Below are 27,562 nucleotides of genomic sequence, written 5' to 3'. Positions count from 1 at the left end.
AGGCAAGCATTTTATGTTTTCTGTCTCTAAATACAATTATTTTAACTGAAGGCAAAAGCTAGTAGAGTATGACATGAAATTACATCATCTTTGTTATTATGCTAGTGGGGGATGTGATAAAGCTGTGTAATCTAGTTAGCAAAGTCCCTGTTTGCATGGCTGATCAAGCTAAGCTCCTTGTGACTGCATTACAATGCAAAAGCTCAGTCAAGTACACAAAATTAAAACAGAACAAAGTGGATGCAAGGCGTAGAGTGCACTGGTGTACAGGGGGGTTCAGTGTACCTGGTATTGGTTGGCCTTCGCGAGCTCCTGATTGGCTGATTCCACGTTGGATGATGCGGTCTGGATGTAATCTTCGATACTGTCTGAGGACACAAAGCGCATATTTGTTAAGTGGTTGGAATGCAACACAACATGCTCTCACAGCCATTAAAAGTTTAAATTATCTACAAAAAGCACACACTTTCTTATCATGCATTATGAATTGGAATGCTCTATATTTCTGTAATATAAATATTTTCTAGTTTTGTTGAATTACTACCAGAATGTGGCCATAATTGATTCAGTTCCCATTTCATTTGGACCATTTAAAAGTGCTTCAAAAGAAGCTGGTAAGTGGACCTTGGATTAGCATTATTAAACCAGACTACTTTACCCTCATATAAATATTTAGCAAAAGCTCTGAATCCACAACCTGCTTCAACACACAGTCATTGGCAAAGAATTTGTCCTGACAACAATGTTAGGAATTACCTGGTAGCATAAAATCTCAGATTCAAAATAAGTTGCAACAATGGTGGGAAAGCAGACTTTCACTCTTAACCACCAAACGTATACACCGTCTTATCAAATAAAACCACCCCACAGACAGAGGCTTGTGCTTGAGACAGGCATCATTTTAAAAAGAAGACTGAATGTGGTCTTTTCTTATTATCAAGGCGTCAACAAGAACCCATTGGGCTTTGGCCCTCCTTGATTGACATTTTAAATGAGAAAAATTAGGCTCCAAATCAACTGAAATCAGTTTTTGTATAAATCTGAGGTGAAGAAGACCAAGCAGATACAGAATCATGTTTTCCTTCCAAGAGATGGAAAGTCACATCATCATCATCATCAGCCATCATAATTGGCTAATTTATTTAAACTTCACTTTTGGAGCAAAAATTGAGCAGGCAATATGTAGCCCGTCCTTGTAAAGGTTAAAATTCCCATGTAATCTGATTAAGCTTCATCTAAGTTTAAACTGTGACTATTGCTGAACAGCAGCTGTTTTGAGGATTATGGGATGACGATTAATGTTTATAAATAGAGTAAAAAGTAGAAATCAGCAAACTGACTCAGTAGTGTCTGTTATAGAGCAATATCTATGTAAAGTTTTGCTAACATTAGCTTGATTTAGCCACCATCAGCTACTAGTCATACTAGACCAAGTAAGGCTATATCAACAAAGCCCCAGCATGTATTGATTTTAGCAAGGTTGTGTTTTAATTTTCAGTTCAATGTTGCATTTTTAGATGGTCTTTTTTTCCTGCTTTCAAAAGTGACAAAGTCTTTCAGTTGGAAACAAACAATCAAATCAATCAAAAATCAAAACACTTAATTCCTACTGAGCAGTCTAGCAACAAAATAATAGTCATTTTCAGGTGTCTTTCTATTATTCATCCTCAAGAACATTGAAAAGAGTTTTGACAAAACTCAAAAGCTCTTGCTGTCCACATAACAGCAGTAATAGCTCTTGATATTTGCACTCACAAATGAATCAGATCAGATGTATTTTACTTCTTATAGTTGCATTCACTTGGGAAAGGAATTTGAAGGAGTTATGCTTCTCTCTATATAAAGCAAGGAATCTCTGTTTCTCTGTATGTATGTATGTATGTTTGTCCTTTACATATCTCTTGAATCATTCATCCAATCTACTTCATACTTGGCAGATGTATTGCTGAGAATAAAGGAAATGCAGTCTTGGGTGTGAAGTAGTTTGGGTGAGTGGTTCTTGAGAAATATACAAAAATACTTCATAAACAATGTTGCTTCTGCTTCTTCTGACCATGGAGTCAACGAGTGGAAATATGGACAGCACCACTCTGCCATTGCAAACCACATTGTGGTCTGAGGTGAGATTACATCTGTAGTGTTAAAAAGGACCTATTATGCTCATTTCAGCTGTTAATTTTTATTTTTGGACTCCACTAGAGTAGCTTGGGATGATTCACAGTTCAAAAAACTCCTTATTTATCTTATACTGGCCCTTTATGCAGCCCCTCAATAGCCCACTCTGTTCTGATTGGTTAGCTTTACGTTTCAGAGTTGTGTAACTTCACCGTCAATGCAAACCAAACATTTCCTGCTTTACTGCTTCAAATTAAAAGCTTATCAATGACTAACTAATGGGAGCTTTTTATTGTGAAGAATGTACAGGAAGTAAACACGTGTTCCTCACTGAATTAGTGGAGCTTCGTTAGCGGAGCTTCATTAGCAGAGCTTCGTTAGCAGCACTAAAAACCTGTTGAAATGACAACATATGGAGCTACTTGGAGCTATTTGTTCAGCAGATCAGTTAGAAATAACGCAGGGAGGAAGAGTACAAGCAGAAACAGCCACAGTGAGATGTTTTATGAAGAGCTGCAGACAACCAGCACACCTCCAACAGGTAAACTACTTATTTTACTTTGCTGTGCTGTGTAATGGTGTCGTGGCTTGGCGTAACTACTCCCGGAGCAGAGCAGCAAACTTATGCACTGTGCACGTAACAGATGTCCATATAAAGAAATCCGCCACGAACTGACGTGAGATTGGGCTTAAAGTAGAAAAAACCGTTGGAAACCGAGTGTTCAGAGCAGTCTGAAGCTGCTGCTTTTTGCTCACAGGGATTACTGCTACATATGTTTACCTCATTATTTGACACATCGGCCACTTTTAACATGAACATCCGACATTGTGATGTTATATATATGTATGAAAATACGGAAAAGCATAATACGTCCCCTTTAATGATTTGAAAGAGTTTAAGAGATTTAAGCTCTACTATTGAACTGTGAACGAAATATGGCATGTACGTTCAAGACTTACTATAGAATCTCTTTTTGAATTGGCACTGCAGTTAATCTAAGTAAAAAGAAAGGAATCTCTGTCCGTCTGTCCTTTGTATATCACAAACTGTTTGTGCGATCGACTTAACACTCAACGGGTGTATTGCTGAGGACCCGAGGCTCACTGGTGAAGTTTGTCTGGATTTAAACCATTTAATTTATTAATTAATTCTCATTTTCATTGATACATTTGTCAATTGATATATACATATGCGGCTCTTGAGAAATAATAAGCAATGGGCCCATTCTGAACAGGCACGTTTTGAATGGGCGCTGCACTAGTGTTTTTAAACACGAGAAAGCATCAGTAAACCGTGCTCTTCTCTTTCTCTTCTCTTTTGTATGCCAACCTGCTGAATCATCCTGTGCTTAATGGAAGGCTGAACTTTTGTTCATATTGTTACACACACACAGCCTTGACAGCACATTACGTGACAGCCCAGCAGCCCTCACTGTTACCAAGCACTACTGGTCTAATAGTTAACACTGTTAAAACAGCAGGGCCTCCTCTGAAGGCTGCCAATACACAGAAGTTAATGGGATGAGACAGAGCGTGTTTAATGAACCGGATGGTTCAAAATATTTGGTATCACCACATAATTACCCACATATATTTACAACTGGCCAATAACAGTGAGAGTGGTATTGATTATGTTGGTGTTCTGAGAATGAAAAGGCTACAACCTGTTCAGAGTTGTGAGGAAAGACTTCTGATTCATGTCGTGATGGCCTCTGATAATTACTGCTCCACTTGTGCTTTTAGAGAATTAACTTTTGAACTTATCAAGAGCAGGAGGTTGTGTGAATGCATTGTGTTGATTGACTAAATGCACTCATTCCTTTCAGTGAGTTACAGAAGGCAGGCTAATGCATGTTTATACTCACCAGCTAAAGATCTGGGGTCGTATTTATCAAGCGTCTCAGAGTAGGAAATCAATCCTAACTAGCCAAAAGCTCTGAATGTGATGCAAATTTTTAGAGGTAGGAGTAAAAGCATTTTTCAACTTTCTTAAACTGGGAGATTATTCCTATCTCGGGCTATCTTATTTAAGAGAGCCCCAGAGGTGTCCTAACCTGTTAGGAGTTGCCAGCGGATGGTGTTCAAGTAGACATATGTGTACATGTTCAGTGGGAGGACTTATTCATTGATCACTATGAACTTATTAAACCATTTCAGCTAAAATTAAATAATGTTTTGATGAACCTTGCATGGAGTGCAAAAGACAGCGCATATTCTAGTCACAAAAACCGAAGTTCTCTCAAAATTGCAGCCTTGATTGAACAAGATTTAGGTCTATCACAACCAATAATTTCTGTAATAATGAAGTTATTACTGACCTCAAAACTGCATTTCACACACTCCAGTTATCAGTTTACCCTTTAATCTTAAATGCACAAAAAAACCAACAAATTTATGACTAGAAATAATTCACATTCTGTACAAAATGTACCATAGAAGGAATTGAGTTAGAAAAAGTCTCTGCATAAAAATATCTTGAATCATGGCTTGATGACAAATTATTTTTCTTTATTGATAACCTTGTACAGAAACTGAAACCGAAATTAGATTTTCATTTTTGATGTAAGAAATGATTTTCCTCTGCAGCAAGGAAAATATCTTGTTTAGTCCACATTTCTAACTGACTGATTCTGATGACATCCTGTATATGCAGACGACAGACTTATTGCCTCATAAGCCTGACCCTGTTTTTCGTTTGAACGTTGGAAGAAGAACTCATCATCATTGGGTGAACTTCACTACAAATACAAAGAAAGGGTCATATATACCTTTTTATCTTTTAAGCTTTCTTGGTAAACTTGCTGTTTAACTTTGTAAAATGTGTTCTAACAACTATCAGACCAGATCGTCTCGATAGATAATCTTCAGTGTCCCTTGAGTCTTCTCAGAAATTGGTAAAATTGCATGTTCGCACTGTGTGCCCTGGGTTAGGAATAATTTACAAAATAAAACTGAAAAGATGCCTTCATATCAGGCAATCAAGCAGGCAATCTCTCAGTATGTCCTGGTTAAACCAAATAAGTAAAATGTTTGCAGACATTAGCATTTAGCTGAAAGCTCTGTTGTGCCTAAGGCCTTATTCAGACTGCCAGCCCAAACCCGTTTGTCTGGACAGCAAAAAACCACATGAAGCCACATTTGGAGGTGGTTTGAAATGCGATTCCAATCAGATTTCTACAGATGTGTCTCAGTACGGCCTCTCAAATCGGATTTCAAAGTGTCTTCTGTGTCACTCGCTACATGACACACAACGACAATGTCAAATCCAGAGTGACGGAAGTGCATCAGAGCGGCTGAGCAGAATCCATGCTGCTACTAGCAGAGCGGTATGGAGTTGAAATAAATTGTCCGCTCGCACTCTGAGGGGGATGATGGATGTCTATTTCTCATGCTTCTGCATTGGAAAGCTGTGTAATCAGCGTACATAATTAGCCTACGTTGTTATCACAGCAACCCATGCAGATAGGTTGGTGATGTCTGGACACACAAATCCGATCTGATCACTTGCAAATAACAGTGTGGACAGTCTGTCTTAAAGATCTGATTTGAGAAACAAATCTGATTTTCCTGCAGTATGAACAAAGCCTAAGTAGCCTCACAGAGTGGTTAGCATGGTTGTTTAAAGTCAGAAGCTGTTGAAAGCAGCATGAACCATCACACCTATTAAATGATACGCAAGGGCTTTGAAATTAAGCTTTAATTTACAATAACTATTTAAAAAAAAAAAACAGACTCTTGGAATTTTCTGTGGATATTCATGGTGTCCAGTAGATGAACCTTTTCCATTTTAGACACTCCATCTCTGATGTAGCCCTCAGGCCAAATTGTCAGTATTGTATAAATGATATTTCAAACTCATGATCTGATTGATGAGATTGATGTAATGCCACCTTTTGGACAAAAATTACATTCCAAATACCAAATAAACTAAGATTTGCTCTGCAAATAATGTCTAATACAAACAAACCCCCCAAACCAAGTCAGAGAATATTTTAATCACCCTGAAAAACAAAACAAACATACTCTTTTGATGTGTACAAATGAATATGTTCTTAACACCTCTTTTGTGTGGTGTGCCAGAGTTTGAGTCTGAACAAACATTGCTGATTGTGTGTCTCGACTCACGGACTTTAATATAGTGTGTCCTTAGCCAGCACGCATAGGCCACAAAAGCACTAATCCTTCCTTCTTGAGCCTATTCATTTCTTTGTATTACCTGCTGCTTTTGCTACAAACGCCTCCACGCCACAATCACACATTATTCATATCAACCAATACACCAAGAAAGCCTTGCTCAAAAAAAAACCAAAGGCAATTTCAGTGCATCTGTTTTTAATGGGAAGAGGTCCATTATTGCATGACTCTGTAATGATCGGATTGGACTTCTGCTGTGGTATAATGTCACAAACTCCGTCTCTCCACTCACCCATTTGGGTGGGAGCACACTGTGTTCTCTTCCTTCTATGTCCAAAGCAACGTATCAACAGTCTTTAATATGCAAATGACAAAAGGGGTGCAAAACTGCAATTTGTGCATGTATGACTATGAAGCACGAGAATGAGATGTAGCAGAATTCACAAACGGAAATAATAACTTAAAGCTAATTTATTCTATATCTGACAGAGGACATGACATACAGAATGTGTTGGGAGTTCCAACTCTTGCATGTAGTAGTAGTTCCCTGGATCTTTTATGCTCAGTGCTCCCTTGATTCTACATCTTGAGCTACAATTTAAGTTATGTTAAAATGGCATAGACTCATTTTGTGCTTTATACAGTATTTATATCTTAGTAATTAAAAGTATGTAGCTATTACTACGTAATTCAAATAATATATTGAACATTTTACAATCTCAAACAGAAAATAACCATAAAACCTAAAATAGTGGCCTGCATTTACTTTAATTTTGAAATGAGATAGGACCTTTTTTATGTCTGTTTTATGTTGTATGAATATATTTCATCTCATTTCTAGAAGAAGCCTCCCTATGTTCTGCTGCTCCAGTTTCAATCTGCTATTAATGCAGACTTAACCCATCCTATGTTTACCAGCTGTCTTGAAAAATATAGGATAGTGTACATTTCCACAGCACTAATGTCAGTCATATCACACTCACCACTCTGTTTCTCCTCACAATGATGAATCCAATTGTTTTGTGATCACTGTTAACACACCATACCATAACACTTCCTGCACAAAATGAAAGCTTTAGATCAGCTCCATAATAATCCCCACCTTTCTTGGTAGGCTTTTAATGTGAAACATTTGCAGGAAGTGTTGTATTTCAACAGAAAGTTTGCAGCAATTAAGAAAAAGAAGACAAAATAGGGATCTAGAAGCGAAAAGAGTATGACATGACTCTTTTGTTGTACTGGTGTAATTAGTGCTACGGAAATGTACATTATGCCGAATCTAACATGAATTATTAGAGTACAGGTTGTTCCACCACTCCTATTTTTACCCAAGCTTTGTTAGGGTCATATTATTTGAAAACTAGGATTTGTTTGAGAATGTACAGTATGATGATACGTCTTAGTTTTATCTAAAAACTGTTCCTGGTAATAGCTGCACTGAAATACTGTATGATTTTTATCATTTCAATGTAATATTCTGGACAAACTATTTTCATTTCCTAATTTTTTGGGGTCATTTTTGTGAGAATTTTAGTACTTGGTAATTCTCACATTTTATTGAAACATATTTAATATTTCACAGCAATAAATATATAATTTTTCCATTTTTTGGATGGAACAAAGTCCAACAGTTGTCAGTAAATTTTATACATTGCACAGAGACAATTTTGATTCCTTTGAATTGTTTGTACTTTAGTGTAAGTACACAATTTTCTCATGTACTTATTAGACAATAAAATATTAAATAAAGTAGATATTTTTAAGTAAATAATAATATTTATTCACATTTTTAATAATTGATATGTTTTGATTGAAACAAGTAGCATAGATTGATAGTATAGATAAATGACAAAAGGTGTTGTGGATAGGTGTTGAATTCACATAATGATTGTCAGTATCATGTATTTTGAAAAAAAGAACCTTGTTATTCATAAAGTTACAAGTGCTTGTGTACTGCTCTCTGTGTGGGTAAATCTTTCAGGCTTGTTGCAATTCTGAGTTCTAAGTGATCTCACAGCAGGTGTTTTACTTGTAACGACTGATGGAAAACACCTGCTGTAGTGTGACATTTTTGATTTGCATCTAGCAGGAAGCACAGCAGGCTGAAAGTTTATACCAAAAATCTTTTGCTGTATGTGATTTATTTTAGATTTGCTCCTTGAAAGAATAATAAAACGGTTTCAAATGCACTAATTACATTTCAGGCTTCCATTCAGTACACAAAAACAAACACTTAATAAATTGTCACAACACTTAGTGTTTTGTTGTCAGACCATTGACCTTAATACCTAAAAGACTGGCAAATGAAAGCATGAAGGTGTAGTCAGTGTGACAGCTACTAATGGTCTTGGATTAATGTTTTGTCAGTAGTGGTTAGCTAATTTTTTACTGTAGGTGTTAGTGTTGTGGTTCGGTATGATCCGGTGTCACTAACATAATAATAGATGAGGACAGCATAGTAAAATACAAAAAGACAGAAGTACACTTTCTCCATAATGCGCATCACTCATTGCTCTAAATGTTAACAATCTTAGTGCATGGGAGAAAAAGAAAACAGTTAGTGGGGTAGACCAGTCTGAGTCAGCCTGGTTCTAAAGGGTATTTGAAGGGCATCTACATTAGCCTGATGAAGGCAGAAGACAGAAAGGCACCAATTAGCACAAGTTATTGCTTCAGATTCCTTCCAGAGAACCTCATCATACACACACACACACACACACCTGCAAATTGCTTCATACAGTTTTTCACCATAAAGCTAGAATGTGTATAATGCATTTGTAAATACACTATTAATCTATCAATCTATCTACTATCAATTAAGCTGAGCTCTTTGCTATTGTCCCTGTGTTTTATGCTTTGTGCCCTAAGTTTTACCTTTGACATGATAACACAAACAGGTCTATTACTGATTTTGCACAGTCTTCACAGGACAGAAAATAATCTTTTTAATTTATAATTTCTAATGGAAACAGACATCAAATTAACTGAAAGACCACTTTTCAAACATAACACTGTGAGCAACCCTTGTGTGTTCAACCCTAACCCTCAACATGGGTCGATTGCTCCGATTTGATGTAAAAAACACACCCTGTCAAAGCTAGCATGGTAATTAGCATTAGCATAGTAATTGCTAGTTATTTCATGTCAACACAGTTGTTTTGCAAACCTCTTCAACTTAAGGCATTGGCGGGTTAGTACAAGGACATGTTGAATTGAACTAGGCCGGTCTTTTCAATCTGTATACAAATAACATGATTTTCACACTTTCAAATTGTGTGCAGTACATATGCAAAAGTTCAATTTTGCATGCAGGTGATATGCCAGTCCTTCCCAGGGAAGTGATGTCAATGTAATGCAACTTTCTTTCATTTTATGAGGTGATTTTTGACTTATTAGGAGCAGGCGGGTTGGGTGGATGGCTAGATGATTAGTTGACTAACAGTTCCAAAAGCAGCAGGAGACCACTGTTTGAGACCACCAACCAAACGTCCTCGACGTCACATCAGCGTCTTAACCAGAGATTTTTAGCCTCAGGTTGGGACATTTTTAACTCAAACTGTAATTTTCCCTAACCTAACCAAGTGGATTTTGTGCTTAAACCTAACCAACGGCGTCAAATGAGATGTGAAAAGGTTAAAAATGCAGTGTTACATTGGCGTATCACATGCACACAAAATTGGACTTTGGTGTATGTACTGCATGCAATTTTGAAGTATAAAGTTATGTTATTTGTACATAGATCGTGAGACCAGGTTACTTCTACCACACAACACACAGTCCTCAAACTGCACCATGAATCATGCATTTTTTTCACAGTCATACACAAACCTGGCAACTCATTTTGCTTCAAAGAATCCTTGGATCTAAAATGTGAAATTTCATACAATTTGAACTTTAAAATTCACAGTTTAGTTTAAAAACATCGACAGAATACATTTTAGGATTTGCGAGCACTGTTGTGCTATTAAATACTATAAGATACACATCAATGACCCACACCGTTGCACTGGGTGACATGTTCCTTCATCACCATGAACACGCACTGTAGTTTATTTTGAGACAATCCCACACACTCTGTCCTGCTGCCAGAAATACTCATTAGAACATCAAATACAAGTTAATCCCCCTGCTGAAAATAGCCCCCAACAAAAATATTTCCTCCTGTTTGAGTAATGTTTGCTAAAAACTACAGTGAACAGCTGTTTTAGGAGCCTTTTTTGTTGTTGTTTTTTTTTGTTTTGTTTTTTTAAATGAAACTATATTTGTGAGACATTTGTAAAGATTTACATCTTCAGTAGGATCCAGTGGACTTGAGGCTGAGTGCCACCAACAGGTCAGGGAAGTCAGAAAGTCTTCAGAGACAAACTAACATACTGTTTGTTTTGTTTTTTATGGAATTTGTTGACAATAAGAATAACACCAGCTTTATCCTTTAAAGGGATCACTGGGAACTCTAAAGGTGAAGATGTTAAATTAGATTCCTACTCATTTATTTGGCTAAGCAAGCCAAAAACAAACTGTAAATGAACCGCCACCAGCTCCAGCTGGAGGAGAGTTTACGGCTAAAGATAATAACCTCAATTTGGAAAGTCATCCGTCTTATCAGACCTTTCACTTCTTCTCCGAAATGATCTACAACCGCATCTCAACAACAGTTTTCGCTTATGTCTCTTTGTCTACCTGGCTGTTTGACATTAAGTAACATCCAATTCTCCAGTGAATGTTCATGATGGAGCCAGACATAGCTGATGGCAGATGTGTGACCCAGCAGGAAAGACTCTGTATCTGCCCTTTATCTGTGTGCTAAGTTTCATTCTTTTTGCCAAGTCTAAATCACTGCAGGGTGCAGAGAGCCATTTACAGATATCAGGGTGTCTAAATGGATTTTCTCTAACACTGTTTGTATAAATCCAGAGCATTTTGCTTCTCATAAAAGAATCTACCAGCATGGCAGCGGGGTGCAGGTTGAAAAGTTTGTTTTGTCCAGCAGAATCTTTGAACTCGAGCTGTTATTAATCAAGCACATCAAATGAAAACATGGCCAAAAATCGTTCTTTGTTAATTTAACTGGGGACGACAATGTTGACAATATTCAACACACACACACATTCACACACAATAACTTACCGATGGTGTCTCCTTGTTCATGGACCATACTGGCCAGATCCTTCATGATTTGACTGACATCCAGCATGTCTCTCTGTGGAGAAAACAGGAAATGCTAATGTTAGACCACTGCTGAGAACACATTAAAAAGGTGCTGGGGATTTGAAATCTAATGTCACTAAATGTGCGTTCATTGTGTTAGTGGTCTTTATCAGCTCATTAGCTCTTAAAAATGTCAATAACAGTTAATTGTTCCCATGTTTGTTTATTTTTAGTTATCTTTATTTCCTGGTTTGGATGCTGGGCAGTAATCAGCAGGACGACATCAAAACCATTACAAATTACTTGAAGAATAAATATGTTTAATGCTGCGCTATGGTTAAGGTCTGGTTAGGTTTAGGCACAAAAACCTCATGGTTTGGGTTAAAATGACTATTTTCTTAAGGTTAGGGGACCTTGGTCGTCATGGGCACAACAATAACCATATGGTAAAAGGTAGGTGGTCATGGTCATGGTTTGAGTAGCAGCTGAAAACAGATAACCGATAGTGATCTCCCGTGTCAAACTTTGATGTTTTGTTGACCTCATCCCTCCACCTCGACCTCCTTCCAATTCAGACTTTGTGCCTCTATATTTAAGTAATCTTTTTCCCTTCTTCACTCCTATTTGAAAAACAAAACAAAGAAAAAAAAAAGCAATTCTAAATAAAGTTTCCTGTCTCTTTAATTGACAAATTCAGTGGATTTGTGTTAAATCCTGAATGTTGTGTGCTTGGCTAGACTAAAATGAAAAAAAGCAGTTCAAAGTTTTGTTCAATTATTTCTCTGTCAGAGCACAGAGCAAACTAGTGCAGCTATGGTTGACCGCAGCTAATTCTCCACAGTCTCCGAGCTTTGAATCTGCTCTCAATGTTTCAGCTCAAAGCAATATGAAAGCTTATAAAACCTCTGTCTATCTCCTGCTCACAGGTCCCCCTTTTCCTCCATTATGGCACCGTGCAATCACAGCTGCGTTTGTGTAGTCTAACCCACTAGGCCATCCATCACAGGTGGCGGAGATTGCTGTGGAAACTGGCAGTCATCCTGGCACTTGGCAAAAACTGTTTGAATGGAGCCAAAATGGCCCCTGGCACACCTCGTGATGCTAAAGACTTTTTTGCATTTATCTTTGGGCAACCCTGTCTATCATGCTGTAATAGAATAACAAATTTATTTTACCTGGCAAAGCAGAGGGCAATCAGGGCTCATTTCATCATAATGACAGAACAGTGTGTAACCAATTTAGCAAATAGTGTGTGGAGGTGAATAGGCAGAGTGACACACAGGGAGAAGGCAGAGATGTGATGGGTTGGGACCCCTGCCTGAGGCCTGAGTGGGTGGCCAGGCTTCAGGCCAACACTGTGCCCTTTTCCATATTTCATGGGCTTTAAATTCTGCTCATGGCCAATCTAGCAGCCAGTGGATACTGGCACTGGGCTGGGAACCAGGACTGGAGATTTTTCTATTATGTTTCCAACAACAGGTTTATTACAGGAGGTTTCCTTATCACTCAGGGCAAGTATAGTATGATAGTTTCTGCCTCAGTTCCTGTGTGAACCTTATCAGGTGCAAGGACAGTAGGCAAAGTCTAGGATTGTTTTTATACATGTAGTATTGCTCAGTTGCTACAGTGCAAAGAAACAACATGATATATTGGTTGTTGATTGGTTGCTGAAGTCATATAGACTGACAGGTGACTCATTCATTGGGTAATTATGGTGATGTCAATCCTGCATCATCAGTGCTACATTAACCTGTGTGGGAAATCAAACTTTGCTGCTGCTTATGTGTTATGATTAATGACGGACAGCTACAAGTGTCTTGTACCATGCTATTATGGGGGGATAGTTTCTGTTTGGCCACTATGACAATGTGTGCAGCTCTGTAGCAAGCTTCAGATCATTCTTTGGTTGTTTTGGTTCAATATCAGAGCTCTCATATCTTTGTTTTCAACCGCGACAGGCAGCCGTTTTAAGAGAAAGAGCTCTACAAATCCACTGTACATTACATGCTCAGCAACAAACTGAAAGCAGACATTTAGCAACTAGCTGGTGGACATAGTGGAGCATTTAGCAGCTAAAGAGCCAGATATTTCCCTCAGGAGTTGGTAGAGAGCAAAAACAGCTAAAAGAAAGTGAATATTGGACTTATGTTCACCAGGTGGACAGAAACATGACTCCAAATAAATGATAATGCTGTTCCATAACTGCTAGATGTGGAAATAAGCAACTGTTTGCTAACAAGTTCAACATATCAACTTAAAAGATGATAATAGGCTATGCCATGTGTTCACAACTTGTTTTTGCCCAGTGGCCAAAAAATTAGTTAATGCAGGTTGAAAGAAATAATTCAACATTTTTTTGTAAATGCTTACTTGCTTTTTGTGCTGAGAGTTACATGAGAAGATCAATACCAAGAGTAAATATAAGGCTAAAGCATCATGTTAGCTTAGCTTAGCTCAGCTCACTAATGATCACATTATATATGTCATTTGTTTTAATCAGCACAAAAACTGAAGTGTAATGACAATTTGCTGTTTTACAGGGGCTTATGTGCTGAGTTATTTTTCAGCAGGACCAGAAGCTTACCTGGCAATTGGTGCCGACAAAGAGGTCCTGTGCATAACCCCCGTAAAACTGCAAATTAGTGGAAAATGGATGTAGACATGCTGTTAATCATACTAATACCACTGTTGTCAATACAGGACCAAACATGTTAGATGTGACAGCACTGTCAAATATCCTTCCATAAGACTGCAAGAGTGTAGCTTTTTTGATGAAAAAATCTCTTAATTAGTTGAGGTGAGCAAAAGCGTTAAGGATGATAAGAGCTGGTCAAATTCTCTTGGTGCCATGGAAAGAAGCTTCAGTGTTTAAAGTCTCCAAGGAAACAGGTCCTTTACCAAGAATCCTGCTATCCCACTATTTCTGGCTTTAGCAATAAACAACTTACAGTGTCTTATAGTGTTCTGGCAGACATTACAGTACGTCTTAATCACTAATATCACACCATGTTGTTCAGTCTGATTGATTGATTGATGTAGACTGTAATTAATAGAAGCCAACTTTCACGTCAGTCTCCTAGTTGTCATTTGGGGTCAGAGGATTTATTGGCAGCTACAATATTTCCCACTTGGTTAAAAGAGCTACAGAAGTGCAAAAGTGTCAAAAAAGGTTTCAAGTGGCAATTACATATGAATAAAACCCAAACACAATCAATTTAGCTAAATTAAAAAGAGATATACACAATTTGTATCTAGTTTCAATTGTTAACAAACTACTACAAATATATAACATGATTAAAAGTTCTTCCCACTCTGCCAGCATGATTTGAACGCAGCATTATTTCAAGTTCTGTTGAATTCTTTTTGCACAGTCATGAATTCTTTCCTTGCCTGCACCCTGTTTTTTTTTATTTATTTATTTATTTTTTTTATCAAAGTCAGGAAAAAGCATGGCAAGAAAAAGGACATTATTTTTTGACTGATTCACCCTGAATCTGGTCCAGCTTCAGAGGTCAGTGCTCTATAGCTGACCCTGACCTCACCTCCAGGGAGGGAGCCATGCAAAAAAAAATGAACTTCCTATATAGGGATCAATAAAGTGTCACAGAACTTTTGTCGCATTCTACAAATCCTTATGATAGTGTCCAACGAGCCAGAGTCACCATAGTGCTGAGGCTCACCTCTGCTGGTCCTCTGACTGCTCCTGTCAATCCTCCTGTTGTTGTTATTGTGTGTGACTGATGAAAAGAACATGCTTGAACAAATGAAAAGCTCCAAGGGTCTGTATATTTTCATGAGACTAAAATGTCAGACTGTGATTCAGACAGCTGTTCCATCTGACACTGGGGCCACTGCAGAGACAGCAAAAACACAATTAAACTTGAGGCCAAGATAAAAAAAAATAAAAAAAAGTCACAGAAACAAGCCTGCCGGCAGCATTTGATTGACACCTCAGTCACCAGTGCTGCATGCCTCGCATTTCTCCAGTCATAAGGATCTGTCTGATACTGGCTGATATGAACACTTGTGGAAGAGATTGAAGCTTGATTCCAAAGCTTTGCAACCTGCAGATCATCTGATAGAGGATGAGTTAAAAAGAAAAAAGTGACTCCTCTTTCCTTTTACTTTCATGCTAGAGTCTTCTAGTCATCCACACAGAAATCAGTTGCAGATTCAATGAGAATCCCCCTGTGTGATTACTTTATTCTGCTTGTGTCTTCAAAATCATAGTTTCTTTATTAAGGGTAATATTTGCTCAGCACAGTTTGATACTTAACAAGATATCAGCCCAATGAAGGTGATTTACAATCCAGTATATGACAGCAAGCAGTAGGGATTAGAGAAATTGCTGCATATAGTGCATGATTCTCCCAGCAAGGGTTTCATCCAAAGAATGCAGTTTATAGAGGCCAGCAGGATACATGCTAATATGTCTTTCAGTCTTACAGTGCAGAGTGGCCATGCATGGAGGTCTCCACTGGTGCCTGCAGAGGGGAGTGTGGCACAGCGAAGCGCTTCCATCAGCCTCTTTAAGGTGAAGCGGCTTCAGTAATAACAGCTGATTAAGTATGCAAGTCAGCCACGAGGAAGGAAAGCGCTGATAGACAGCACGACCCCTGAAGAGGCATCCGGGAGATTTAAGACGTTTTCACACCTTGTTCGCTTAGAGAAGTTACTTGGATCTCTGAAGTGCTCTCTCCCACTTAGTTTGCTTCTTTTGGCCAAATGAGAGCACAGCTATCAGAGCGAGACCTCGCAGGGGAGAGAGAAGTCTCTCAGCGCATTCTCAAACCAAACTGACAACTCCTCTGGACTTTGAGCGTGATCTGACTGTGATCAACCTACAGCGAGCGCTCGTCACCCTACGCCGTCGATTCATGTGACTACATTGATTTACATCAAATAAGAGTGATGGCGGTTGTGTGACAAATCTCAAATTTGTAGCAGGGTTTGTCACTGTCTCTGGACGGTGACACTGTTTTTATGTGCTGAAAATCCTCATAAAATCACCAGTTAAAGAGCTTTTTTTTCTTTTCTGAAATATCCAAATTAGCCACTTAAATGTGTTATGATTCTCATTTCAGCAGTGAAATTCAGTTCAATGAAGGCTGATGAGCACTTGTGGCAAAGCCAGTTATCATGTAAATTGAAGTATGGCATACTTAACATTTAATCAAAATTAATTAAAATATAATCACATTATAAAATATCAAAAAATATCAGCATCACATCTATGAATCTTTCTCAACTATGACACACCACCTCTAGAGTTGAGAAACTCAAAATTTATTGAGTAGAGAACATAAAATTAGAATTTTGTTACCTGCAAATAAAAATAATGATAATATATTGTATATTCAAGTGTTACATCTATAGCTGCTTCAAACTGATATACTAAAGCTAAATATTCCTAAATCAGGAATGAGATGGGAATTTAAAGGGACATCCCTCCTGTTTTACATGTAATGGTCAGTTTACTAGTCATGAAGAGTATTCAGAAAAATATTTCAGATTTGATGCAGTAGACTTTTTAAGATTATTTAGTGTGTAGTTAAGTGGCAGACAGGAAACAAGGAGAGAGAGACGGGAATGACATGCAACAAAGGAGACATGCAGAGTAACCATTAGACTACTGGGGTGTTTTCATTTGGGAGACCTTTTATGAAAAAAAACAAAAAATAAAAATGTAAAGGTAAATTTTGTGATCTTTTGTCTTCATGTCAAGAAGTTTTCGATCCATGTATGGATGAGCCTCAGTAATGTCAAAAAATGTATTGATAATGACAAACTGTAAAAACCCCACTGATTTCATCACTTGTCTGATGTTTTTGTTTTGCTGGTTGTAATGGTTCTATATCAGCAAACAAGACATCAGTACTTTTTGTGACATGATGGTGAATCTGCTCCACAGTTAGAGTTACATGCTGCTTCTCAACACTTCCTTCTCTCACTCAGGCATAGCTGTAGCTGTAAAAAAAACACTGACTGGGTTACTTTCACAGGAGAAAAGTCATAAATCTCAGGATTATGAACCAAGATCTCAAGTCATAAGAAACATTTTTTTTCTCTGATTTCAAAGTGGATTTACTGATGCTTATGCTAAACAGATCGCAGACGCCATCTCTGCAAAGGGGAGGTTCTGCTGATTCTTACAGTGCGTGTATGATGTCTGTGCTTTCTGGTTTAACAGAGTTATGATTTTGAGATTAAAGCGTATGAATTTTGATGAAAATTGTGTCTCTCAGGCACAAAGGGTAAGATAAAAAAAAAAACATAGAAACAGGTGGTATTGCATTTTCCACTGACTGAGGGAAGAGGACATTTTATATATTACTTTTAAAAAATTCATCACCATCATTCATCAGTTGATTTCTTGGTATTTTCTTTTCTTTTCTGATTTAACTCCACGAGTAGGAGTGAAACCATACACCATATTACCCGTTTGTTGTTAACCTATTGCCATATAATTACTTCTTCTTCTTTTCAATCCAAGTATTTTCTATTATTACCCAATTACAGAAAATACACTCTAAAATCACAAAGATTAGATCTTACCTATAGGTAGTCTCTCCTCCTGTGTGATTGTGATGGTATTACCTGGTTGTTCCCAAGATACCTCTTCCATAATAAATTGTTACTAGACAAACTAATGTCAAGTGCAACTGTATTTTGCTCCACACTGAACAGTAGTGTAATAGCTGTTGAAAAGTTGAACACTGTCGTGCCAGTGCTCTGCAAACAGACGAGAACAACGGAACACGTGCTGTACTGTATTTTAGAAAGTATGTTGTTGTGTATCTCAGGTGTAGTCTGGTTTAGGTAGCACGTCAAGTGACTCTGTCATGTCAGTTGTGATTTGGCAGTATTCAGTGACGTATCCGCTCTCCGCAGGCACATTAGTCATCATTCGCTGTCAACACGCTTGTCATTTCAAGTCTCTTCTATTCCTGCTGCATACTGGCAAATCCATAGCCCGCAAGGGAGGGGAAACAATTTCCTTACTATGTGAGGAGCAGCTCAGTGCATCTCTGTGCTCCCAATCAACCCTGAATATAGATCTGTCTGTAGCCTCAGATAAACTCAGGTCTCAAGCTGTACAGAGTAACATTTTTATGTAAAAATCCAGACATCTTATCAGGCTAAATCACACACAGATGAGTGTTCCAACGACATTAATCTAGATGCTGTAGATACATAAACACGTGCTTCATTCTTGTATTCAGATGATGAAAAATCCTCTCAACACAGGGAGGTGCAGAGTCGAAACAAAAGGCTTCATCTCCTTAACTACAGCGAGTGAACACTTCATCCTGAGAAAGATGCACCTCCTCATCACCTCCACCCCCACTACATATGAAGCAGCCATGTGGGCCTGAGAAGTGCCCAGATTACTGATGTAGCCTAACTTATGATTTCTCGGCATTCCATCCGCTCACTGTTATGAAACCCTGCCGACATATTACATTTAAAAGTAACCTCAACTCACCTGAACATTAAGCATTTCTTTATATTTCCCTTCAGTGGAGACCTAGTGGCTTTGGTATTTAATTGAAAAGGAAACATCAAACCATGACTTGCTTCGATGGAAGTATACAAACTTCATTAAGCTGTTATAGTGCAGGTGCTGACTGATCACCTCATCCGGACACATGAGCAGACCTCTAACCTCTGTTATCTTCTTCCATTTGAAATCAGGGTTTTCCCTGGATTTTTTTGAGATAAAGGTGGAAAAGGCTGGAGAATGCGCGCGGTGTAGCACACACAGTTTGTGAGTGTAGTCAGGCACCTTAAAGTGTCGTGCTATCAAATGAAAAAAAAAAAAAATCATGATTTGACAGATAAAAGTGTCCATAGGGATTTAAATTTTATACCAAGATGGAACAAAATGATGAAAAATAAAGGTTGTGATAAATAATGGTGCTGATTTTATAGGCCTGGGACGACATGCTTATCTTCTGATTTGATACTATCAGGATACTTGGGTGCCGATTCGATTCAGAATCGATTCTCAAGTCAAAGCCAACTCTTGACTGAATAAATAGAAAAGGGGGCACTATTTTCAGTCTCTTGCTCCAGTTCACTGTGTGCCAAACCATTCACTGGAGTCCTTATTCCATTGAAATACAATATGAAACATAATTGGCTGATAAGATAAATGGTCAGCATCCTTTTTATTTGGAAAAAGTTAACTGCATTAATTAATGAATAAATTAATTTGGAAGCATCTTACAGTCTCCTGCCTGTATGAGAATAACAAACTGAGGGGGAGACGGAGTGCTCCGCTGTGTTATTATTAACATCATGTCTCCAGCAGTGCAGAGCAGCATCCGTTAGCTCCAGGGAAAGACATCTCTGTCCAACATGCTGAGCAGGCAAAGGGTTTTTGAGGTGAAAGTGACTGAGCACCGAGTTATTTTCTTCACTTCAGAGTTGGTTTAAGTTGTTTGATGTTGCAGTGTGTGTCGGTCAACCGGTCTGGTTTGTTACTGCTGGAGTTCGCTGCTCTGCTTTGCTAACGTTAGTCTCTGAGTGACAGCTTAGAAAGTTCACAATATACTTCACGTTTGTCTCACAAAGGTTATTATTTGGTCATTAAATCAAAACATGTCCGCAACCCCTGCATTTTTTGAAGATGACCTACAGTTTTAACCTCGTACTACTTTGGCTCAGAATCAGCCTACACTCTTCATTATCATCACACATATATATTCAATTATATCTACATGTATCATCACAAATGGTGGGAATTTACTGAAGTTAAAAAAATGTATTTTGAAATTAATTGATATATATATATATACAAAATAAAAGCACAACAGAAAGAAAGGTTTTTCAGGCACTCTTAGGCAAGGAGAAAATATATAACTATAATAAATAATTGGCTATGCTGATTTAAAATCTCACAGGGTCTTCATCTAGTAAAAAAATAACAAAATAACTCCTTCTTTTAATGTACTGAATTAGTACCACTGTAATTGCTTTGCTTTTTGGTCACTACCTCCTGTTGTGTGTCTGTTTGAATTAGCTTTTATGTCACAATTTGTGCTGTTACACATTGTTATTGTGATATTTTATTGTAGGAAACATCCACTGAGAATCAATTCAGCCCAGCAGCTGGAAGCCTGACCAATCAGCAAACATGGGGATTGTTTGGATGGCTGTTTGTTTGTTGATGAGTTCATAAACAATTACCAGGATTTCAATATTAATTATTTAATATTCAATTAAAAAGTGGTGATAGAAATTAGATAAAACATTAGTCGTTAAGAAATGTGCTTACTTTTCACCACAAATTAATTCCACTGTGATTTATTTGATATATGTATCTATTCAATCATATCTAGATGGATAGGATTGAAGGAATACATTTCTGATTTGAAACTTGGACACAATGGTTCAGTCAGGTATGAGAAGGCTTCATGTTGGTGGCTCAGTTAATGAATTATACCAATGATAGATTGTAATCATGAAAAATGATTACAAGAAAAGTGTTATGGCAAGAAATGGATGATCAAAGGACAAATATATTTTTCTGCTGTTCTCTCTCACGCAGCCACGCTCACTCATTCCCCTCCCCGCTCTGAACACTCTCACTCTCTTTGATAAGTGTGCTTAATGCTGATATGAAATTCTCCCCACATCCCCCCCCCCCCAGCCCAAAGGCATCGGGCAATAGGACACAGTGTCACTGCCACAGCAGAAAAACCGTTAAGCAGATTTGCTTGCACACTTACTGGTGAGAAAAGGGAGGACGAAAAAAAAAAAAAAACGATGACATTCCTCACACACCGACTGCATGGGAGACATCTCTTTTTTGCCCTCACTGAATAAACGGTTTATAAATGTAAAATCATGTTTCCTCTCTGGCAGTAGCCCAAGGACCTAACACCCCTGAATGTGATGCCAGCAGCAGTGCCTGAAGGGCAGCGAGGAGGCTAGGGTTGTAAATATTAGAGACAGAGGTTACAGTCTGCTGAGGCTCAACCTGCTTCCTCTTCTGTGATTTCAAAATAACAAGGATGGAGGCAACAAGTGACATTCACTCCTCTTACTGTTACTGAATAGATAACTTGTTCTTTTTGCCACAGTAGTGGCCCAGAGGTTTGTCAATATGTCCGTCAAACACTTTGGTCCATTGAACTGCAACTTTAAGATGCTAATGCTAATTTTTAGAGTGGAAACATGGCAAAGAGAAAATAAAATGTCTTCCAAATGTTTGAATTCTTTCATTTTTTATTTTTTTAGCAGATGGCCGCCCACCAAGAGCCGGGTTCTGCTTGAGGTTTCTACCTGTTAAAGGGGAGTTTTTCCTTACCGCTGTTGCCAAGTGCTGTTCATGGGGGAATTGTTGGGTCTCTGTAAATTAAAGAGTATGGTCTTGACCTGCTCTATGTGAAAAGTGCCCTGAGATGACTTTTGTTGTGATTTGGCACTATATAAATAAAAATTGATTGATTGATTGATTGATATTTTATTTTTCAAGGTGTTCCTAAAGTTCTCACCACTATCCAATATTTGTTTTGATCATTTCCAGCTGTGATAAGGTCCTCTAATGTTGCTATGCATGGCACTGTGGGACAATAATGTGCAGTAACAGACTACATTGTTGTTCACTCACTCTCTCAGCCCATGAATGAAATATCTCAAATATCTACTGGATGGATTGCCATGAAACTTTGTACGGACATTCATGGTCCCCAGAGGATGAAGCTCCATGACTTTGGTGACCCCCTCGCTTTTATTCTAGTGCCATCATGAGGTTGCTTTTAGTTAAATGTCCTGACAAATATTGGATGGATTGCCATGAAATTCTCTACACATATTATGTCCTGCTCAGGATGATTTGTAATAGCTTTAGTGATTTTATGGCTTTTCCTTTAGTGCCATCATTAGGTCAAAATTTTAAGTTGTTCAATACTTTGGTTCATGACCAAATACCTGCAAAACTAATGACATTCCCGTCAGCATCAACAGCACTTTGTGTTTAGTGCTGATCAGAATATGTTAGTATGCTAAAACACTCAACTAAGATAGTGAACATGGTAGACGTTGTTAACATTGCGCCATGAGGCACTGCTGTGTCTAAATGCAGCATGACACAGCCACTAGCATGGTTGTAGACACTTGTTTGTAGCTAAGTCAGTCATGCCAAATTAAAGAATGATTTGTCTAAAGTTTTTTAATTTGCTAAAACTTTCTAAACTGTACAGTCTCACTTTGAGCGTTGAACAGAATAGAAACTGGACGAAGTGTAGTTTATTTAGCAGTGACAGTCAATCAGGCAGAAAAAGAGAAAGGTCACTTTCTCTAATTTCTTCATGTCACTTTATTGTGATTTAATTAAAATTTAATTAAATCTTAGTCCACTCAATGTTTTTGCCTTGCATGGAAAAAGCAACAGTGTCGAATTAAAAACCGTTACTCTGGCAGCATTCCCTGTCTCTCCCTCATCTCGTTTCCTGTCACCTCAAACTGTCACAGTCTGATAAAGGCATCAAAAACGGCCAATATATGTTGAGTTACTCTGAGTTATCTTTCATTCAAACACTTTTACCTCTACTTCAAGCAAATTGTCAGAGCTGTTTGCATGATTGCACCGACAGCAATATCACTGTACATAAATACTTTAATTTATCTGCTGATTATTTTCTTTTCTGTCTTGTACTGTTGCAGTAATGCAAACTGTAAGAGAGAAATTACCATGGGAATCCTGTCACTCATTAGTAGGTACCTGACGCCTGTATTAGTGAGCTTTAGTGGATAATCAAATTTGAGTGGAATATCAGCATTTGTATTTCACAGAAGGCTGATATTCTCATTATCTTGAAGGAGCCAGCCAGCAGTACGTGATCTGCCATCATACTATTAGCTTCAGTGTGTAAAGAGAGGGAAATCAATATGGTTTTGATTGCCAGGGTTAATAACAAATGTGTTTGCTAAGAAACCACTTTCTGAAAGATCTTTTCTGCTGAGGGTGTAAAAGTCTTATTGTTTGTCGACTGGAACTATTTATCTTGTGGTGTTTCCCACTATACCTGTCTTCAGTGAAGGGTAAATTCTCTCAATATATTGTCCTGAGGATACATTGGTAGGACAGACACGCTTTGCTGTGTTTTTTTTTTTTTTTTTCTCTCTCTCTGTTGGGCCAGGTGTTGTATTCAGATTCCCCTTGAAAGCTGTCCTCTGTTATGCCCTAAGCTTTTTTTTTTTTTTTTTTTTTTTTTATGAATTCATTTTTGATGAAATGATCTCCTGTGCCAAAGCATATAAAGTGCAGCTGGGAGGTGACAGTCTAAGGGGGGGATTTGAATGTGCTGCAGAGGCTGGATACTAATATTCTGACTTCTATCTCTTGTCAGAACATGTGGAATAATATAACATTACTCAAGGACGATATGTCCAGAATTCAATGAGCAGTCCCAGAGGGAGCTCCAAGCTGCCCATGACCCTGTTTTTAAAACATGGTTTAATGAATACAGCATGGTAGCTGGGTACAATTATTTTGTTCATTCTAAACCAGCTAACTCAGCTCTTCAAAAAACATTTGAGGAATTATTTCTTTATCTTGGACTAAGTTCTGGTCATACATTGGCTTGCATGGTCCTATGCTACACACAGCACATTTTATAGCAGAATCAGAATACAGGCTGAGTAACCATTTCACTGTTTTATATAAAATTCCCAATTCCATAATTAAACACTGTGCTTCTGGGTTTCACTGGTCTGAAATCATAAACTTACTTGAACATATTTCTTTTTATCTGAGTATTCAAAGTATACTTGGATTTATTCCACTTTTATGTGGACTGATTTTTTGTGTGACCCACTGTTTCTCAGCTGGTATTTTCATAGCTGTTATTGCAGGGGATCTGTCTATTTTAGGTCTGTTTTGAACATTACAATAAACATGGAATTCTTACCATGATTGAAATAATGTATTAGATTACAAATAGTATTAGAATACAAAAGACATTCTGTGTGTATCTAATATTCATTCTTCAGGGCACAGTACGAGTCATGTCCAGTTATGTGGATTGTATGATAAACACAATGTATTATTATCATTATTATTATTATTATTATTATGAACTAGCACTGAGCTTATAGCTTGTCTACACTGGACATGTAGAGAAAGTACCTCATCAGCAGTACCACAGCCACAGTTCTAGTCTTCAGTCAACATCAGTCACATGGTACATGAGAAAACCATGATCTGACATGTGACCACTGTGGACGACTGTCATGATTAAAACTGAAGTGTATCTGTTCAATCAGATGACTGAAAAATATGGCTCAAACCTATCCAGAGTCCTCTGGATGCAAAAGTAAAGAACTGGCTGGCTTCTTAGGCTGTATTCCCCACGTATCCAAAAAGATGACTTGAATGTGTCTTTGTGCTTCTCATGTATAGGTGGAGATAGGGATGCCTCAGGGAGAGAGTCCAGTGCTCAAAAGTCAAAAAGCACAAAAAAAAAAAACCCACTGTGTGAAGGTGTAGCCAAGCTTTTGACTGGTACGGTAAGATACTTCTTTAACCTTGTGATGTTTTTAATTTACCTCATTTAAAGGCTTATGTCATAGTCACCATGGCATGCCATATATTGTTGTTGTTTTGTTTTTGTTTTTTCCCCAGAACAAGTTAAGCTTTTTTAGAAATGGCAACATTTTCTATGTGAATGGTATTACATGTTCTAGGAAACTTGTTTATATGCAAAACAAAGCTCTTTAAAAATGTATGGTGAGAGGTTTTCAATACAGCACAAATATCCATATATAAATGGATAGAGAAGGGTTCCAGGGATATGAGAATTCTCAGCTTCAGTAATGTCAAAACATGCATTGATTGGACCAAACAAACAAAACACAGAAACACCATTTTAATAGATCCTGTAATTTGTTTGGCTGATTGTAATAGTTCTGTATCAACCAGCAAGTCTTGAACACATTTTGTGACATAAGAATTTTGACTCAAACTGACTATTATTCAGCTAATTGTGATTTATTGCTCTATCTCTATCTTCTGTGTGATTTTCTAGCCTGCTTCAGAGAACTAAAAAAAAATCTAGCTTTGCTTAAAAGCAGCCAAACCAAGCTAACTCCATGTACAAAGAACAGGGCCCAGGACTGGTCTTGGAGAGGACTTTGGGAAAACAGGACGGTGATGTAGGCATGAGTGTGGAAAGGCTTTGTAAACCTCACAGAGATTACTGCTACTCAGTGCACCATGACTCGCTGACCCAGCTGTAGCCAGGAAGCTTCAGTGGACTTCACACATTCGTACAGTCTCTGAGGAAGGCAAAATTAACCCGAGAACCACATCAGACCTTTTCCAGACTGAGAGAGAGGGTCTGATAACGATGACAGACACTGTAGGCTTTCTTGGTCCTTTGGGAGGTGGGCAGTGAAGGAAAAGAGATACGCGCTGGGACTCGCAGCAAAAACACTGTTGATTTAGTGGTATGGAGGGATGAGGGGAGGCGTTTGGAGGCGAGGAGGGTGGGATGGAGGTGAAAAAGCACATTGTCAGATACTATCACTCTCCCCAAAGGAACAACGTCAAGCCCCTCAGCACCTGCCTGAGCACTGAGTATGACATTTATCCATCCTGCTATGACTAAAGCGCAGGCCAGACGACCCTGTCTGAACACCAATCATCTGACTGGCCCATCTCAACGGCTGCGCTGAAATGAAGCTGTCATTCGAGCCGCGGCTCTTTGTGTCACTCTGCAGGGAGAGATTGATGCTCTTCCTTTTTCTCACTCCTATTCAGCGCGGCTCCTGCGGTGGGATTAGCTGATTTGAAACGTTGATGAAGTTCAGACGGCTCCAACTGGGCACAGAGATACATCTTCATTATGCTGCAAAGTGCTCCTAAAACATTATCATTAGTCTTCAAACCATTGGATGGCAAACTCCAGTCCAAAGCTGGACTGTCAACGTGGAAGCTTGTCATTTTAAAAGCAGACTACGGCACCATGTGTCAGGCTCCTGTCTGTTTTGATTCAGCCATATGGTTCTGAGACGGCTGATGAAGTTTTACAATATGTCCTCAAAAGTTTCATCAACAGATTTTGCACAAGCAGAGAGTAATGTTCAATAAACCCCAGACATCAGGGAGTGTTGTCAAGACAATTAACAGTGAAACTAGTGTCCACAGGAAAGAGAATAGATTCTCCAGATTCTTAAAAGTACAAAGGTTAATTATTAAAAGTTTAAGTAATAAAGTTTTAAAGACCATCGTGTATCGACTGCAGACCAGTCCTCGTCAGGGTCAAACAATTCGACCCAGTCTCTTTGTGAAATTGAATCTATAGATTTGTGTACATGAATGTGAATTTTCCATTTTTTCGTGACATTCAAACTCAACATATTTCGGTTGGAATATCTTTCATGCTTGCATCACTTTTTTAACCACTACATTACTCAACATTTAATCACAATATTTTATCCTTGTTTTTATTTCTTTATTTTAATTTTATCAGTCCACATCAGTCTGGTGAGCTGACTGGAGGACCCGACGCCTAGAAGTATTTTCCTCACTGTCATCGTGTTAAGGTTTTCTTTAAATGATGAACATTTCTCAACACAAAAACTTAAAAGTGGTCTTGATAACTCAACAATATGATAAGTTAATATTAGGGCCATCAGTTTTAATTATTTCTCTTTCAATTCTGAGAGATGAAGTATTTTTGTCAGTTTTTGGTTGCGAAAGTGGCTGCATTACCCATGAGCCTCATCGACCGTTACTATGGAGACGAAGACAGTCCGCTTTGCATTACGATCATGATCCCCAGACAGAATGATGAGAAATTACATAGTTAACATCTCAACTAACAAGCAACACAGACAGGGTTGAAAGAAATGCTTACGACTGACTGGAGTAGTTCTGCTCATACCAGCAGTGTCTCCTCGAAATGAAGATTATAAGACCTAATTTGTTTTCCTGCTTATGTTGTGATGACAAACGGAATCGCTGCCTGGATTAATATGCAAGGCAATGTTTTTTTGAGGGAAGCGCTACATTTATGGACTGAGAGGTAGTCAGGGTGGATGGAGAACGTACATTTTAGAACATTTGACTGATACATTCAATATCAACATTTTATGACCTATCAGGTTCATTAATTAACAACATTTCCTCATCATGTCAATAGAAAACAAAATG

The 27,562-nt window shown here is 38.1% G+C and overlaps 1 protein-coding gene across 5 annotated transcripts in view; it reads right to left on the bottom strand.

The window, feature by feature from the left end:
* tsnare1 (T-SNARE Domain Containing 1) overlaps positions 1-27,562 on the bottom strand; it is a 218,893-nt gene that overhangs the window by 93,154 nt on the left and 98,177 nt on the right. For all 5 annotated transcript variants that reach the window (XR_006404418.1, XM_044358493.1, XM_044358495.1 and 2 more), the window contains exons 10-11: positions 11,377-11,449; positions 286-368 (exon numbers count right to left, since the gene is read on the bottom strand). Coding sequence is in view for 4 of the 5 variants with exons in the window: in XM_044358493.1 (XP_044214428.1) it covers positions 286-368; positions 11,377-11,449 (156 nt within the window). In the remaining variant the exon portion in view is untranslated. The remainder of the gene's footprint in view (positions 1-285; positions 369-11,376; positions 11,450-27,562) is intronic.

This window comes from Thunnus albacares, chromosome 8 (genome assembly GCF_914725855.1).
Source record: "Thunnus albacares chromosome 8, fThuAlb1.1, whole genome shotgun sequence".
Taxonomy (NCBI): domain Eukaryota; kingdom Metazoa; phylum Chordata; class Actinopteri; order Scombriformes; family Scombridae; genus Thunnus; species Thunnus albacares.
The sequence above is the reverse complement of the archived record's forward strand: the minus strand, read 5'-3'. Positions and strand labels throughout refer to the sequence as shown.